This window comes from Scleropages formosus, chromosome 1 (assembly GCF_900964775.1).
Source record: "Scleropages formosus chromosome 1, fSclFor1.1, whole genome shotgun sequence".
NCBI lineage: Eukaryota > Metazoa > Chordata > Actinopteri > Osteoglossiformes > Osteoglossidae > Scleropages > Scleropages formosus.
Genome location: NC_041806.1, coordinates 771,003 through 788,922, shown reverse-complemented (window position 1 = coordinate 788,922; position 17,920 = coordinate 771,003). Strand labels below are relative to the sequence as shown.

The 17,920-nt window shown below is 48.9% G+C and overlaps 1 protein-coding gene across 6 annotated transcripts; it reads right to left on the bottom strand.

Annotated features, from left to right (window-relative positions):
* Positions 1–8,093: 8,093 nt before the first annotated feature.
* LOC108919730 (phospholipid phosphatase 3-like) lies at positions 8,094–17,718 on the bottom strand. Of its 6 annotated transcripts, none has more exons than XR_003797725.1 (7): positions 17,083–17,718; positions 14,176–14,333; positions 13,475–13,761; positions 13,320–13,377; positions 10,615–10,791; positions 8,788–9,520; positions 8,094–8,498 (listed from the first exon to the last, which is right to left on the bottom strand). XR_003797725.1 is itself a non-coding variant. In XM_029252551.1 (7 exons), the coding sequence occupies exons 1-6, from the start codon at positions 17,276–17,278 to the stop codon at positions 9,419–9,421; spliced, it is 978 nt and encodes a 325-aa protein (XP_029108384.1). In that variant the 5' UTR covers positions 17,279–17,718; the 3' UTR covers positions 8,094–9,268; positions 9,406–9,418. The 6 variants fall into 6 exon arrangements, 4 of the variants coding, with proteins under 4 accessions (XP_029108384.1, XP_029108390.1, XP_018583481.2 ...); XR_003797724.1 differs by having other exon boundaries at positions 8,094–8,978; positions 9,084–9,520; XM_029252551.1 differs by having other exon boundaries at positions 8,094–9,268; positions 9,406–9,520.
* Between the last annotated feature and the right edge of the window lie 202 nt (positions 17,719–17,920).

Below are 17,920 nucleotides of genomic sequence, written 5' to 3'. Positions count from 1 at the left end.
TATTTATTCTAAGAAGGAGTTGCTATAAATCGTGTGATAATTAGATGGCTATTTAAGAGCAGTGTGTGGTTAAAAAGCCACCCGGAGGTACCTTCCTCAGGAGCTCATCTCCACCCTGGACCCACTGCTCATAATAAAAAGGGATGAATATTGTGTGCAGACAGTTTAATATTGTGCTGTGTGACATGTCATTCATGTTGTCATGTTGTGCTTAACTTTTCTGTGAAAGGTGCGGAATGTGGCGTGATTCACCTTCACCACGGAGTCCTCCAGTTCAGGATGTAGACTTTGGTCCCAGTGGAGCTCCATGTATAAACAGCTGATTGAAGTCCCATTAAAATGTACAGTTTTACTGAGGAGATGCTAGAGTTCACACCTCTGTAGTTTGAATAAGGTCTCCATCCATCCATCCATCCATCCATTGACACTTGTCCAGTGAAAAATGACAAGTTTTTTAAATTATTTCTGAGGGTTTGTAAGCTGGAGCCTATCAGCCAATGACATACTGTGTAAATACATCTGATAGCACAGTAGTTAGAGTTGCCTATGGATCCAAAGGTTGCAGGTTTGAATCCCACCTCCAGCTGTAGACCCTTTAAGCAAAGTACTTACCCTGAAGTGCTCTAGTAAAATTACACAGCTGTATCTTAATATTGAAAATCTCTTTTGGGAGAAGTGTCAGATAAATTAATAAATGTGAATAAAATTTTCATTATACAAAAAATGTATAAAAGTATAACACAGGCTTTGTAGTATGTGTTCTTTGTAAACAAAAACAGCTGTAAAATACTATCTTTTCAGTGTTACATTCCATGAAAAATGCAATCCTTTGTTTATACAGTTAATGCTTTAAAATGAAATGCATGAGTAACCACACAATAGCCTGTATACGATATGTATATATTGCTTCATTACAAAGAAGAAAATGCTAATTAATGAAATATTTAAGACAAGGAAAATTCATCCATATATTTGCCCCTTTATTTTACTCTGAAAGAATAGGTAATTTTTGAAATGTTCTCTGTGTAATAAGCAGAAATTTTGTTGGCTGTCAACGTGATAATGTAAGTAATTTTTCAACACATTTTTTTTAATCCTGGAAATTGTGTATTTAGTTCAGCTTTATTTTGAAATTGTTTTCTATATTTTATTTTCTGGTTATTTGCACAGATTTTGAGCCCATTTCATGCATTTTTGGCATCACATCCTCTGGGCTAGTTTAGGTGCTAATGCAACTGTTATCCTCTTTGGTCCTGCAGAATATGCTGTTTTGAAACAGATCAGGAGACAAGGAAATGAGGCATGAGCTAAATTATAGGTAAACATTGACGGGAGAGACACAGGACCTCATCAAGCCGAGTAACAAAGAAGAAGGCTGGAAGATTGCAGAGGATTATGATGGCAGAACAAGGACCCAACAATAATTTAAGACCTTTTAAATCTGAGTGTGTTGATCCAGGAGGAAAAATGATAACTTCTCTTTCAGAGGAGTCAGAATTCATGGATGCATTTGTAAAAACTGAACCTGACGATCAGGACCTCTGCAAAACTTCCTATTGTGGTGAAATAGAGAGAGTCAGAGTTGGAGAGATGGATGAGGTGCCTTATGGACATTCTGATCAAATTAAAACGGAACCAGAAGTGTCGGCCTACATAAAGGAGGAGTCTGCTGATTTACAAGTGCATGAATTTGGCTTGGACTCTTCTCCTTTCACTAAACAGTGTTTATCAGAGAGTGATGAAGATACGGTTGACCATCATTCTCAGAAAGAAGGATCATCTGGTACAGAGATGGCAGTTTTTGAATCTGCAGCTGAGAATTTAGATTTCTACAAGATGGACATCACTTCTACCAAAGCAGATCACATCCAAACAAAAGCTGATGTATTGCAGCAGTACAAGGAACCCATAGCTGGTTCCTTAACCCTCAAGGCCAAGAAGCTTCAATGCCTTCAGTGTAGTAAGGTTTATAAAAGACAGGTAGACTTAAAAAAACATCAGCAAAGTCACTCAGCTGAGACACTGCATAGCTGCTTCCAATGTGGGAAGAAGTTTATTCAGACAGGTGTCTTTAAAACCCAACCAGTCTGTCCTGGTGAGAAGCCACATAGATGTGGTAGATGTGAGAAGAGGTTTGTTGCATCTCCTGATTCCAAGAACTACCAGCTGCCCATCTCCGAGGAGAAGTCACACCTTTACATCATGTGTGGGAAGATGTTTGTGTGTGATGAAGATTTAAAAATCCATTAAAGGGTACACTCATGTGCCAAAGTGCATATATGTGTTCAGTGTAGGAAGAGTTTTGTCCTGTCCAGCAAGCTGAAAAGACATCAGCTGACCCATTCCGGAGAAAAGCCACACATCTGCGGTCAGTGTGGGAGAAGGTTTTATACATCCTCTGACCTGAAGTGCCACCTCGTGGTCCACTCAGGTGTGAAACCGCACAGCTGTGACCAGTATGGGAAGCGGTTCGCTCGGTCCTCCAACCTGAAGTGCCACCTGGTTGTTCACTCTGGAGTGAAACCGTACGCTTGTGACCAGTCTGAGAAGTGCTTTGCTCGGCTCTCCGGCTTAAAAACCCACCAGCAGGCTCATACTGGTGAACGACCATACAGTTGTGGTCAGTGTGGGAAGTGTTTCCTGCGGTCTTACTGCTTAAGAGACCATCTGTTGCTGCACTCGGAGGAGGCTTACCGTTGCAACAAGTGTGGCGTTCGTTTTGTTAACCTGGCTTGCCTGAGGAGCCATCACCTGACTCACGAGAAACCACATATGTGTTGCCAGTGTGGGAAGAGTTTCTCTTTACCGGGGTATCTGAAGCAGCACCAGCACATTAATTTTGGTGAAAAGAAGTACAAATGCAGCGAGTGTGGGAAGAGTTTCTCCTGACCGTGTTACTTCAAGCAGCACATGCTTCCCCATTCCAGTGAAAAGCAGCATAAATCCGGTCAGTATGGGAAGAGCTTTGCTCTGCAGTGATACATAAAGTCCCACCAAAGAGCACACTGTCGCAGGAGGATGAATTGCATTTCAGGCAAAAACTGATGTGTGAACCCAGTTACTGAGATGTAACTGCATTCATGGCGAACAGAAACCGTGAGGTCTCGAAAGACCACAGTTTTGTACAATTAAAGAAAAAAGCGAGATTTTAACATAAGTTAAATTCTTATTGTGTATTGTACACTTTTAATAAGTCCAGTATGTGAAGACGAAGACTAATCTTTGCCTCTGCTTTCTAAATGTGTCTCATTTCTTTTGTTTGTCTACCTCAGATGAGCTTTAGAATGAAAAATAAACACTAATTTCAGTTTGATGCGATACTCCTGTGCTATGTGAGACATTGAAAAAAGCTCTTAAATGTGACCATTAGTGGGAATATATCATTATTCGTCCGTTAATGCAGCACTTTTTTCCAAAAGCCACTTACAGTGTTAGATTTGTACACTAAACTGGTTACACTGATTTACTCATTCAGACTGCAGAGTAATTTTTACTGTATAAGCTCACTGTAAGTACATTAATCACTGTACTACAGCAGGAGCTGGGATTCAAACCTTTTTTTTTTGTGCATTTCAAAGTTATGGCCACAACCACAACGTGACTTCCTGCTGTCCCATTTATTACATTTTGAGGGGTAATTATACCTGAGTGTTGAGTGGTTAGTCGCTGAAGTGGGCTTCAGCTCGAAAGATCTGATACACCAGTAATTCACTGCACCGCAACAGTGTTTCTTAATATATTTATTCTGTGGGTTTTTGAGGTAGGTCGCTGTTCCACCTGACAGAAGAACCCCAGAGCTGTGAGATGGGCAGCTCTTTGTTTGGGAGCAATGAAGCTGGAGTCACATACCTTGAGCTCCTCAGCCGCTTTGCTACTTGTCTCTGCTTGTCTCTGTGAGTCCGTGGAGCCTTCAGGATCACATTGAGTCTGTCCTGGTTCTGCTTGAGGAGCAAAGATCTGAGCTCCAGCTGTGGAAAATCTAACAAGTGTTTATTGTATAGGGTCAAACGGGCCCTTGTTGTGAGTCCCTGTATCTGTGGCTCCGCTCCACCACCAGCCCATTGAGTGCCAGCACAATACAGGAGAGGGTTATTCTGACAAGTCTCACTTATCTCTACAGAGATATCAGTGCTCAAGATAACTAGCACTGTACACACACCATCAGGACGGAGGGCTGTCGCTCAGAAGGTCTCCTTCAGCTTGCATGTTGCCAGTAATATAACTTACCGTTTATTGTAAAGTGCTCTCTTTTCGTTTTCTTAATAAATGTTATGTTTGGTCTCATGCTCACCAGAAGCATGTTTACCACAGATCCCTTGATTCTCAGCTTCTATTTGTTCTGTATTTTTCTCTTTTCTTATTATCATACAAACAAGCTGTGCTCTGACAGAGGTTACAGATTAGTTTCTATTTAAAGGTCTTTGTCTCTTGCAGGATGTGCTTTTGTTTACTCTTGACTTAAACATCAATTTTTAGGAGAGCATTTAAAAAAGGTTTAACTAAAGAGGGTGGCGCAGTGAGTAGCGCTGCTGTCTCACAGTGCCTGGGTGGTGTGAGAGGACGTGAGTTCCATCCCCCTTAGTCTGTGTGGAGTTTGCATGTTCTCCCCGTGTCTGAGTGGGTTTCCTCTGGGTGCTCTGGTTTCCTCTCACAGTCCAAAGATGTGTTCAGGTTCCCCCATAGTGTATGAGTGTCACAGAGAGTGTGTGTTCCACTGATGTATGGATGAGTGACCCATTGTAAGTAGTGTATCTAGCAGTGTAAGTCACCACGGTGAATAAGGTGTGTGGGCTGATATCACTACACAGAGCTCATTGGAAGTTGCTTTGGAGAAAAGTGTCTGCCAAATAAATAAATGTTAATATGAACATCTTCCTCACTCATTGTTTATCCACACTGGATGTTCTGTCTCTATGGCTCATTCCTGCTTTTGGCCTCATGGTGGCGGTGCTGCCCCAGCGTTTGCCCTTCTGCACATCCTCACAAGCGGTTCCTGAAAATGCCTCTTCTCAGCACTGAGGTTCTAGTTGTGCTTTTAACTCTTTCTGCTCCTTCCTGACACTTTGGTGCTCCTGGGTTTGGTCCTTTTTCAGACCACTTTCCCACCACAAAGTTGGCTCAGTGACACAGCATCTCCAGCTTCTCCAGTTTCTTATATTCATTTGCCTGAAACTTCTGAGGGTTTGGAGTTTCGACCGCAGTGGTCCCCTGGGTTCCATCCAATTTTTGTAATCGGTTTTTGCTTCGATCTGTATGTCAAAATTTGTGTTTTGATTCTCAGACTGTTTTGCTCTTCCCAACTCTGGAAGAGCAGTCAGAGATACCAGTGTGAGCTTCAGCCTATAATCCTTGTCCCTTTGGAGAGAGGTCTTTACATTGGCCTGGAATCATATATTTGGCTGTCCAACTCCGGCAGATACCCACAGTCTCTTGGTGAAGATGGTTGGCCCATGTCCTGCACATTATCTCGCATCACATCTGCTGATTGCTTCGCAGTGGCTCTTCCGACAAGTGCCCTGCTTTTTCTCTCTGCCAGCAACGACTGTACGTTTAAGTGGAGAACTGGTCCAGGCAGCGTAGCTCTGGTTTCCAACTTCTTCTGTACCACGGACTGAAGGGAGGAATCCCATTGCCTTTGTTTAGGTCTCGAACCCTTCCCTATATCTCTGCCCCTTCTTAATGACAACTCTGGCTTTTTGGAATGTCCCTTCATCCTCCTTCATCCCTTGAGGGAAATCTCTACTATGCAGTAGAGTGTGAGGAACCTGCAGCAGGTGGTCCACTCCACGCAGGTTGCGTATGTAATGATTTACTGTACTGCACCTGGGCAAACCTGAGCTTGCAGTTGCCAGGGCTTTGATAACCAATCAGTTGGATGAAATCCGATCAGTTTGACCTACTCTCATGCCGTGTTGCAAGTGACGGGCATCCAGGGCAATAAAGGCACCTTCAGAGCTTCTCCGCAGAAGAAGGCTGAAAGCCCAAAAGAAGCCTAGACTGCTTTGTACTGTCCTCACCGTGTCCCGTGGGGGAAGAGGGCATCCGTGACCTCCTTGGCTGGTCTCCATCTGTAGAGGGTTCACAGTGAGCAGCTCCACCATCAGCAGCTCCACCCGTGACCAACCCCAGCATGACTAGCGCCACCATGTCCACCATGGGGCAGCAGGCCAGTTAGAGTGCTGGCATGGAGTGAAAGGAGTCCATTGTGGTGGTTTACACGCCCCCACCACACACACACACTCACAGACACACACGAGCAGAGGGAAATGTAAATCCACCACACACACATGCAGATATGGTTTAGGCTGTTGGAGAGCCAGAGATGGCAATGGATTAGATGCACATTCCACGCAGGGACAGGACTTTGAACACGGACACACGCTGAGACATACAGAGAGCCAATAAGACGTGTCACCGCCATAAGGATTTAATTTTTGTGAAAATTTTGCTCTTTCTGAGCCGCACAAGACCATGTGGTCTTCAGAGTCCTCACCATGCCTGTCCACCACGACTGCAGCTACATCTCAGTAACTGGGTTCGCACGTGGGTTTTTCGCCTGAAACGCACCCAGTTCATGGCTTACTTCCTGTGTGACCGTCGGATAAGCCCTGTAAAAAAAAGAAACACGGCTTCCACCGAAGCGCTCCGATTTCCAGGAAACCCCCCTGAAGCGGGGTTCCGGACAGAGCGGACCTCCGCAGCGATGGAATTGTGGGAAAATGCTTGAATTTTAACAATGTCGACCGCTTTCCGATAAAGGGACCGTGTGTGAGTTACAGCTGGGAAGAGCGAAAGTGCAGCGCTGCTCTGGGGTAACAGAGACGCTCAGGTGAAGAGGCAGAGCTTCTCCGTTCCTCTTCATTGCCACACTTGTGCTCGAACCCTGATCCTGCCCCGACAGGTCACGGCACACAGCAGCACCAGCTTTGCAGCAGCTCGCTGTTGGACGCGTCGCGGTACATTGTAACGTAAATAAACGGAGCCTGGTCGGCACGCAAGAGTACAAGCCCCGACTCGAACCCGGGCACAAACCCTCTTCTCCGCACCATCCATCGGCTCCCACGCCAGTGCCGAGCGGCAGCGGAACAGCTGGCCTGTAGTTCCTTTTCTCGCCTGCGCACCTGGACCTGGGCCCGACAGCTGGATCACGCAGGGGTCGCTTGGTCTGCGTGACCTTGGTAAAGGACCCGCTTTACCGGACGCACTGCTACCGCTGTTGCTGAGACAGCTGCTCCCACAGGAGCTAATAGGAGTCGGTGAAACATGTTGACAGTAATCACACTGGCTTCTCCTTCTAGGAAGTGTCACATTAAACATTTCCATCACTTTCCATTTTATTTAGGGTTGATTTTCTCCACCTACCTGCTCTCTCAAAATTCCCATTGTAGCCATGCGGTTTTTCATTACTCGGCCTAAGGAGCACACACACAATACAGCAGTGGAACTGCTTCGGTTCAGCTCTCTTCCACAGTGTTTACAGCTCATTTTCGGTGGAGTAATGCTGCACGTGCTCTAGTGACACGCTGGCACTGAGGAGGAGTTTGCGGAGACAAAGTTTTCTTTTCCGTCATTGTCAGTTCAGACTGGGGGGCGGGACACACACACACACACACTCTCTCACTTTCTGAACCACTTGTCCCATAATACAGGGTCACAGGGAACCGGAGCCTAACCCGGCAACACAGGGCGTAAGGCCGGAGGGGGAGGGGACACACCCAGGACGGGACGCCAGTCCGTCGCAAGGCACCCCAGGCGGGACTCAAACCCCAGACCCACCGGAGAGCAGGACCGTGGTCCAACCCACCGCGCCACCGCGCCGCCGCACCCCCTTCCTAAATGAATACATATAAATGTAAATGCCCTGCTGGACCTCAGAGGAGGTTTGACCCAAACAGAACCCTGACCAGAACTGCCCTCCAGATAACAGTGAATCACCTTCTCAAGGTCCTTCCCATGGAGCCGTACGGGCAGATACTCTATGGTCTCCACTCGCATCCAGGTGTTGTGCTGACGTACCTGTACCTGAGCACCGCCTCGCCAGACATGATGGACCAGGTAGCAAGGTACCGTAGTATAGTAAAGGTAAGCGTGCACGTACCATGCTTGAACATGACATGTCTTGATGAGGGGCCTGGTTTGTGGACAGGGGGCAATCCTGCGGTAATCCTGCGGTAATCCTGCGGTAATTCTGCGGTAATCCTGCAGGGACAAATTGAGGAACCGGTCGAGCGTGAAATTGACGACAGAACTCAAAGAAGTAAAAACATGACATAACGCTCCATTTATTTCTTCTTTACAGGCATGAATGAATGAGAACAGTGGTTATTTCTATTGCCGTGGCACTCGTGGAAAAACCAAACACTCTACAATATGAAAAAAACGATAAATATTGCATATTTCTACGCCGCCGGCTCAGTCGCTGGACACCGTGTCGAGGACGACGCGCGTGGGACCGTGTGTGCACAGTGCTCAGTGCAATTAGCGACTTCTTAACATTCCTGCGATGACGAGAGACAATAAACAGACAATTAGTCACGTTTGCCTTTACACGGGAAGTGTGTAGGAGGACTAGTGAAAACAGAAGGGCTCCACTCCACGATTCAAGCGCTGCGAATGAAGAAACGCAGCCGACCGTGCAGCAGCAGCCACGCGGCGACCCGGTCAGGTCTGAAGGTGCAGGTCGGAGGTCAAAGGTCACGGTCAGTCACCGCTTTACCAAACAGGTACAAAGTGGTTGAAAAAGGCAGAATTTTCTGGAAAACATCCCGTGATTGTGATTAAAGGCACCTGGAGTTTGGGCTGAAATGGCTTGGACCTCAGACACGCCTCATTGTGCAGAAATCCAGTATTTTGACTCTGTGCAGAATGCGCAGCGGGGCGGTGCCGGGCGTCCCGAACCTTGGACCCGGCGAGGGCACCGCTGAACGCGTCGGCACGGTTTGACCACTGCAGTCAAACTAGCAGCATCACAGAACCACCTGCAGGAAAACAGCTCTGAGAAGAGAATTCGGAGACGCTGGTTCTTGCTTAACAAGGACATTTGTTTTTTTTTTTTTTTAACAGGAAACATTCGCTGTACTCACAGTCGTACTGTAATATATACTGTCATTTTGTGCTTTTAATATATATTGGCACAATTGGGAGATGTTCTTGCTCGAGTGTGACCGTAACCAGAAGGAGGGCGTGTGAGTGTGTGACGCCTCTCTCAGTCTCTGTCCTCGTGTCACAGACGTCCTTTCTCCGCCTCGTGGACGGACTCCAGTCGATGCTGTGGACGGGGAGAAAGCCTCTGCTCATCGCTCCTGCCCTTCCGTACTCATCCTCCGTCCTTCGTCTCTCTCTCTCTCTCTCTCTCTCTCTCTCTCTCTCTCTCTCTCTCTCTCTCTCTCTCTTTCTCTCTCTCACCCTACGGCCGCGGTCAGCACACCGTCTGCTGGCTGGACAGAGGGCTTTCCAGGGACACGGTGATGGGTGACAGGTCTGCACAGGACATCTTGAACATGGAGGAGATGTGGAACACCTGCGGGACAGGTGAGAGCGCAGGGATGAGCTAGATGGGGAAACACGGCGGTCATAATAAGGGCCGATGTAGAGGAACGCTGTAGGACAGGGCACCTCGGTGACACGTCTTTACGAAAGGTGACACGCTCTGCAGGAACGGTGCGAAACTGCAGTTGAAGTCTTGGGTTCCATAGCTTACAAACTACTGCGACTGGAAGTCTGTTCACAACTCAATGTGTTCATAACTTGAAAGCCACTTTTTCAGAGATACAATAAGAAAGATGCCCCTTGATTTATTAGCTGATTGGGTTAAGCTATAGTAAAGATGAAATACTGCGTAAAACTTTAATACATTTATAATTCAGTTAGGGTCGGCTTCATCTGTCATCATCATCATCAAATTTCAGTTCCATTATAATCAACTGAAGCAGACAAAGTAAAAATAAAGTGTCTCCACAAACTTCTGTTCAATACCGATTTTTGACAGATTTATCATTAACATGAGCAAAAGGCTCCTCGTCTTGTTATTGATCACCGAGGCGCCGAGGAACGCCGCTGTCCGACTGTCCCTCGGTGGGTAAACCCAGGGTGAGCTCACTGCTCTCACATTCTCCACACTCTCAACACAATGGACACAAAGAAAATGAATCAACTGGATGATGTCTGTGTCCTCAAACAATTATAGCAACCATTGGCAACACGAGGAGCCAGTGACTATATAGGGATCAGCACGCGAGCAGCGGGGCCTTCAAGGGGTTATTGTGGAGGACTGAGAGCAGCTTAGAAATACCATGGAAAGGTTGAGCAAGGTTCAAAGCGGGATCACGAGGATCAACTGTGAGCTGAAACACAGTGATCCGAGCGACGGCTCCTGCATCCCAGAGTTGCGCCGCCCTTCGCTCCACGTAGACTTTCACCGAGCACCTGGAACACGTCGCGCCACGTTAGCAGTGTCGCGCGAAGACCTCCAGCCGCACGCTGCGCTTTTCGTGCAATTAATTAAGGAATTAGGAGCGAATGGGAGTGGCGAAGGAAGCATCGCCACAGTCGGTCATGAGCGCCCCTGCTTTGTAGCGTGCAATCAACGCGTAAATCGGGACGCGTGACACTCACCACCCAGTATGCCGTGAGCGCCCCCTGCAGGAAGCCGGCGAGCACATCGGTGGGGTGATGCCGGTAGTCGGACACGCGGCTCAGGCCCGTGTACAGGGCCAGCAGGACCAGGAGGAACTGGAGGACAGGCCGCAGCAGCCGTGCCCCTCGCCAGGTGAGCCGGGCCTGCAGGTAGAACTGGGCGAGAGACATAGGGGTGGGGGGCGGGGGCACATGGACACGAAGAGCAGTCATGTGATGAGCGCACAAGCAACAGAAGACCAAACCACACTGCAGTTACCCAAAAAGACTCATGGAAGCACACTTTTCTGTGTCTCTACCTGGCAGTGACCGTGGCGACATGTTTCCACGCGGTGGGGGGGGCGTGAATCAACGACCGCGTGAAGCGTGTGTCGGACACGGTGGGAAAAGCGCTCCTGGATACGGCTCCAGGCTTCGGTATCTCCTCGCTCACGCTTCTGCTTCCACGTTCCCTCCCAGAGGTGCCGGAGGTCACGGCGTGGCCCTCGGTCACGTTCCCCGTGCCGAGGATCTCAAGTGTGAGCGGTGCCCCCGTCCCGCTGTTTCCAGTGACACGCGATGCATTCGGCTCATTGACCCCTTTCTGAAACGAGCTCACAAACGCACGCGGCAGGGAGCCTAAATCTGTTTGCAAATCCTTCTTTTCACACAGGCAGCGCCCCTCTTGCTCCCCAGTCGAAATCCCTACAAGCTTCATAACACAGGTCTCCTTGGACTCATACAGGCGTTGCCTTTTGCCGGAACCTTTCACGACAAAGGCAAATGAACGACACTCGTTCTCCACACACTGCTACTGAAGGCACGAATGACTTTCCCCCAATTCTTCCATAAACACGTACAACATTTCTCATTAGTTGTTATTGCTCCACGGGGTGCGGAGGCGCAGTAGGTTGGACCGCAGTCCTGCTCTCCGGTAGGTCTGGGGTTCGAGTCCCGCTTGGGGTGCCTTGCGATGGACTGGCGTCCCGTCCTGGGTGTGTCCCCTCCCCCTCCGGCCTTACGCCCTGTGTTACCGGGTAGGCTCTGGTTCCCCGTGACCCCGTATGGGACAAACGGTTCTGAAAATGTGTGTGTGTGTGTGTGTGTGTGTGTGTGTGTGTGTGTGTGTGTGTGTGTTATTGCTCCTCGACCCCCAGCAACGCCAGACACAAGCTGTAAACACCGTGGAGGTGAGTTGTGTTAAGGTGGCCCCACACTCTTTACTGTGAGCTGTCAGCTCAAAGGGTAAATTCTGTCTGCGCTTGCTTCGCAACAAAGTGTACTAAACAGATAAGAAAAGTGAAGAAAATGCCGTGATGAATAAATAAGAAGTGGAGAGGAACACGTGAATTTTTTCGCCCCATTTTGTTGATTGCAGTTCTTTCTCGCTGCAAGCAATCGCAGTTGTGCCCAAGGCTGAACCCCCTCCACACACACAAAGGACCCGCAGAGAGGGAGCGTGGGTCGGCAGCTCACGACCCGACCCGTCCCCAACAAAGACACTACTGTCCGGAGCCGAAAGCAACTCTGCTTTCATTTGCTGCTCCTCTCTTTCATTCGCAGCCACATTCTTTCCCTCTGAAGCATGGTGTCTTTTCAGGAAGTTTCTTTCTATCCCTATTCGGAGGAGTGTGTGTGTGTGTGTGTGTGCGTGTGCAGATTCAGAGCTCTGTGCCGCCTCATTGAGAAGAATGTTGCATAACAAAAAACAAAATCAGATATTTTAGTGAGCTTTTGTAGTACATGGGTGAATTTCTGTGAGATGTGCATGACTTCCTCTAGGACATGTATGTATCTTTGCAGGATGTAGATGGGTTTCTGTAGGTATAGACCTGTCCTATAGGATGTAGATGGGTTTCTGTGGGACCAAGATCTGTTCTATAGGATGTAGATGGGTTTCTGTAGGACCTACATCTGTTCTACAGGATGCAGATGGGTTTCTGTAGGAGCTACAGATGTTCTATAGGATGTAGATGGGTTTCTGTAGGACCTACATCTGTTCTACAGGATGCAGATGGGTTTCTGTAGGAGCTACAGATGTTCTATAGGATGTAGATGGATTTCTGTAGGACCTACATCTGTTCTACAGGATGCAGATGGGTTTCTGTAGGAGCTACAGATGTTCTATAGGATGTAGATGGGTTTCTGTAGGACCTACATCTGTTCTACAGGATGCAGATGGGTTTCTGTAGGAGCTACAGATGTTCTATAGGATGTAGATGGATTTCTGTAGGACCTACATCTGTTCTACAGGATGCAGATGGGTTTCTGTAGGAGCTACAGATGTTCTATAGGATGTAGATGGATTTCTGTAGGACCTACATCTGTTCTACAGGATGCAGATGGGTTTCTGTAGGAGCTACAGATGTTCTATAGGATGTAGATGGGTTTCTGTAGGACCTACATCTGTTCTACAGGATGCAGATGGGTTTCTGTAGGAGCTACAGATGTTCTATAGGATGTAGATGGATTTCTGTAGGACCTACATCTGTTCTACAGGATGCAGATGGGTTTCTGTATGACCTAGATCTGTCCTATAGGATGTAGATGGGTTTCTGTAGGACCTAGATCTGTTCTATAGGATGTTGATTGGTTTCTGTAACACACGCACATTTATTTTTAGGAGGTGGATGAATCTCTGTTTAGCTACATTGCTATATGTGCCTCTTGTGGTTGTGTTGCTCTTAGTAAATCGTGAGACTCACCGTCAGGTAAAGCATGGTGTACATAGCAAAGGAGGCATGTCCTGAGAAGAAGGACTTCCTGCAAAGAAAGAGACAGGATGACCATCCTCTACAGGCTCTTAAAAGCAGCATACCAGCACATGGACCAGCTCACACACACACTAACAGACACTCACCTGGCCTCCTCCACCTCTCTGGGGTCAGTCAGCCTGCAGACCACACTGGGGACGTAGGTCCCGAGCATGCAGTTCAAAGAGGCATAGGTGACATTGCAGAGGGACAGGAAGTGTGGTCGGAGGCGCCCCACGCTCAGCTTGGCTATGTTGGTTAGTGACTGGCCCACGCAGCAGCCAAACAGGAAGCTACCCAGCTCCTTGTATAGGCTGGACACGTAGAGGTTCCTCACAAAAGCCCGTGAATAGACATCACAAAAACGCACACGGTAGCACTCGCCCAGAGCAATCTGTGAAGGCAGGGGAGCAAAGTGTTGCTTTGTTAGCATCCATCATCATCATCATGTGTCATTATCAGTACTACCACCGTTGTGTCTGACATGCTCATCATTGCATTCCTGCAATATGTAAAATATGTGTTTTTTTGGCTCACTGACAAGGATAGGGTTAGGGGTTAGCGTATGCTTAGGGTTAGGTGTTAGGGTTAAGTGTCAGCGTATGCAAAGTTCCTGGAGCCACGTGTGCAGAGCTGCACCCAACGTTGTCAAAAGACATCTGAGGAAATGCCTCGCTTCCCTCTCATGTCTCCTAAGGTACTGGAACAGTTGAGAATTTGGGCATAAATTTCAATTTCTGCATCACAGAGGGTTCCAGGATGGCACCCCCTCACCACCACGCTCATTGCCATAACCCCCCCTCCTCACCGCAAGCCCCGTGATGGCGATGCCCCCACCGATGAGCAGGCTGTCGGGGATGGACTCCGTCTTCAGGTGTGGGTATGTGATGCTGGGGTCTCCACAGAAGAACCCTCTGTGGTACGGGGTCACAGCCTTCAGCTCACAGGCGAAGAAAGGAATGGAAACTGGAGGCACACAGAGAACTTTGGAACATGAGTCATCGATGTTTGCTCTAGGTTATAAGACATGAGTGAAAACTGATGAGAGATGAAGGTCTTGTGATTTAAAACCAGAAGAAAGGCGAAGGTCCTGCAGTGCGGTGACGGGTCAAGTCTAGCTCTTATCAACCAGTAGAGGTGACTGATGAGTAAGTGGAGGTAAGAGGTGATCATAAGGTGTGTGTAGTGTGTGCGCTGAAAACTGAGCACACTGGGAGGAAGGATCCCTAGATGAACACTCATCAGGCCTCCAGGTGGAGGGGGGGGGGAGGGGGGCACCACGACAGCAGTCTGTGGGCGACTAAGACCAGGAGAAGCAGTAGGACACACACACGCACACACACACACACCCGCGCACACACACACACACACACACACACACACGCACGCACACACACGCATGCTGACCCCCCTCTGCCCTCCTGCACACCCTCCCCATAAACTGGCTCCTCCAGATTCCTGCAAGCTGGCAGAGAAAGACCTACATGAGCTACAAGCTGCATCAGATCCCAGACCCAACTGGGGTCCAATGAGGAGGGAGGATCCAGGAAAGGATCAGGATTAAGAGGAGGAGCCAAATGTGGAAGAGGGAGAAGGGTTAGGGTTACGAAAGGAGCAGCTGGGGGTGTCCTCGACTCGAGAACGAGCTCAAACACACAGCAGGGACTTGCGCTCGTACACAGATGGTAGAACCATTAGAAACTCTGACCACCGAGACAGGCACTTGTGCTCCGCAGATAAAGACATCCAGGGGTTTGGAATGAAGGGTTTCACTGAAGCAAAGGGAGGGAGACAGATGGACATAGAGAAGGAAAAGCTGGAGGACAGATGGAGGTGCAGTCAAGGACTTTGGTGGTGGACTTGGGTCTCTCTCTCAGATACACACACACACACACACACACACACACACACACACACCCGCGCGCGCTCCACGCCTGGCACCCTGTAATGAGGCGAGGAGACGCTGGTCTCCGTCGGCTCTTGAGCGCTGCTTCAGGAGAAAGACGTGGAAGCGGCCTTCACCGCGGTTTTACACCGCCATTAGCGCTCCCGCAGGGGCCTGTTTAGAGCAACATCCTACAGGATCATGGGAGCGAAAGCGCTGGAGACGCTGGATCGCTCACTGACTGGCGGCTGCGGTTGCGATCGTGGTCGGACACACACTCGCATTAACAGCGTCGGTGCAGGACGGCGCGGCTTCGAAAGCTGAAGCTAACGAGAACGCTGACGCTAACGCCGAGAGCAGTGGCTCCACCGCAAGCACTTGGATGGTGAACGTTAAACACTCTGTCCTCAGCTCGTCCAACACGACGTGCGTGTGCGGAACCCCAGCCGAGCTCAAAGCTCACAAATGTAATAATTGCAAACACGGAGTGTGTCCGACACACACTTTTAATTAGCCCCCCGTGACATCATGGCCTCTCCTAGTTTTACGTCATCGCAGCCTGGAGATGAAGAAGCTGTCCGACACCAGCGTGCACAACACACGCACACCGCCAACGCACCGAGCTGCTGCTGATAAGCTGAGGGGAAGAGCAGCTGGACAGCGGGATGTCAGCAGGTGTCTTCACTTGTCCACTGGTGGACACGCCGCCCTCGTCCCATCGCATATACCGGACATGGTCGTCAGTGAACATACCAATACATTTATTCATTTAGTAGATGCTTTTCTCCAAAGTGACTTCCAATAGATACTATGTAGTGTTATGAGCCCACACACTTTATTCACCGCAGTGACTTACACTGCTAGATATACTACTTACAATGGGTCACTCATCCATACATCAGTGGAACGAACACACACACACACACACACACACACACACACACACACTATGGGGGAACCTGAACAGCATGTTTTAGAGTGTGGGAGGAAACCAGAGCACCCAGAGGAAACCCACACAGACATGAAACATGCAAACTTCACACAGACTGAGTGGGGATCAAACCCACATCCTCTCGCACCACCCAATTTCTGTGAGACAGCAGTGTTACTCGCTGTGTCACCATCTCGCCCAATAGTTTCATCACCCTGATAGTTTAACGACTATCTACAAGACTTGACCATCCTCTACACCCCAACCAGACTGCTACACTCTTCCACATCTGCCCGCTCGGTGGTCCCGTGCACGAAAGGTAAAGCACGAAGGTTCTCGGTTCTGACCCCATTGTGGTGGAACGACCTCCCCCTCCCACTCAGAACTGCTGAATCTATGTCCACATTTACAAAAGGTCTTATAACTCACCTCTTCCAGACTCACTTCATCGCCCATCATCTCAAACTCATGTAAGGTGCAAATGTTCATGCAACATAACTTTAAGATGATGGCCAGATAACCCTTTACGCAGCTACTCCTGTATTGTCATGTAAATTTTATATATATTATTAAAAAAATTAGAACTAGGAAGGTGATCAGGAATCGTCGATATTCTGAAAAAGTTTCATGCAGCTACTCGTGTGATGAACATCGGTGGTGAAACAAACTAAAAACCGCACGTCTCTGTAATGTAATGAACACTGACTGTATTTTCTATGCGTCGCTTTGGAGAAAAAGTGTCTGATAAATAAATATACAGCAGGTACATGATCACGTAAATTACGACCATGCTAGCGTGTTTAATGACGACCATGTTTGGTCACTCTGTTTATTTAATGCTGACCGTATCTATCTTTCGCGGCTGCGCTGCCTCCCGACGATGGAGTTCGACCCTTTACCTACGAAGAGGCACATGAGGTCCAATCCCACGAGCATCCTGCGCTTGGCGCGCGCTTCCCCCGCGGCTCCGTCGCGCTCCTGCCCGGGATCCGTCTCCTTCAGCGGGGAGCCTCCGGGCTCCGAGAGCCGCTGCTGGAGCTCGGGGTCCCGGCGGGGCGGCGGAACTCGCGCGTTCGGGCTCAGCTTCTTCTGCATCGTGGTCCAGAAAGAGGGTCCTGGACTGGAGTGGAGTGGAGCGCGAGCCCCGCAGCCGAACGGAGGAGGAGGAGGAGGAGGAGCCGGAGTAGAGCAGAGATGTGCGAGTCCAGGAGAAGAAGGTGGAGGAGGAAGGAGAAGGTGGACGGAGGTCCAGGTGGAGTCGTGCAGAAGACCTCCAGGCTCAATCGTCCCCTTCTTGTGCCCGAACCTTTTGTCCGTGCGAACCGTTGAGCTGAAACTCTCCTACGAGGAATGTTCTGCTCAAAGCCTTTAGTGAGAACCTTCTTTCTGGACACAAAGCCTCCCAGTGAGACCTTCTGTTGGACCTTCAGTAGAAACCCCTCTGCTGTCCTCCACCCTGGCGAGAAGCTCCAGGTGCGCAGTCAGTCATCAGTCTTCCATTGGGGCTCTTTGGAAAAGTGCTCTCTTCCTCCCTCCCTCCCTGCTCTCTCTCTCTCTCTCTCTCTCACACACACACACACACACACACACACTTTTAGCCTCTAGCTGCTCCCATTTGTGTGTGTGCGTGCATGCGCACGCGCTCTGAAACAACTCGTCTCTGTTGCAGTCCATGGTACCATTTCATGACGGATGTCAGCTTCCTTTGCTGTCGAGGTTCTGGCCTGTGCTCAGTTG

Coding starts and splice junctions, on each gene's coding strand:
- LOC108919730 (XM_029252541.1), bottom strand. CDS start 17,278: ATGCAGAAGAAGCTGAGCCCGAACGCGCGAGTTCCGCCGCCCCGCCGG. Junction 13,762..14,175: donor TCGCCATCACGGGGCTTGCG/GTGAGGAGGGGG, acceptor CTGCCTTCACAG/ATTGCTCTGGGCGAGTGCTA. Junction 10,792..10,934: donor GTCGCCACGGTCACTGCCAG/GTAGAGACACAG, acceptor TCTCTCGCCCAG/TTCTACCTGCAGGCCCGGCT.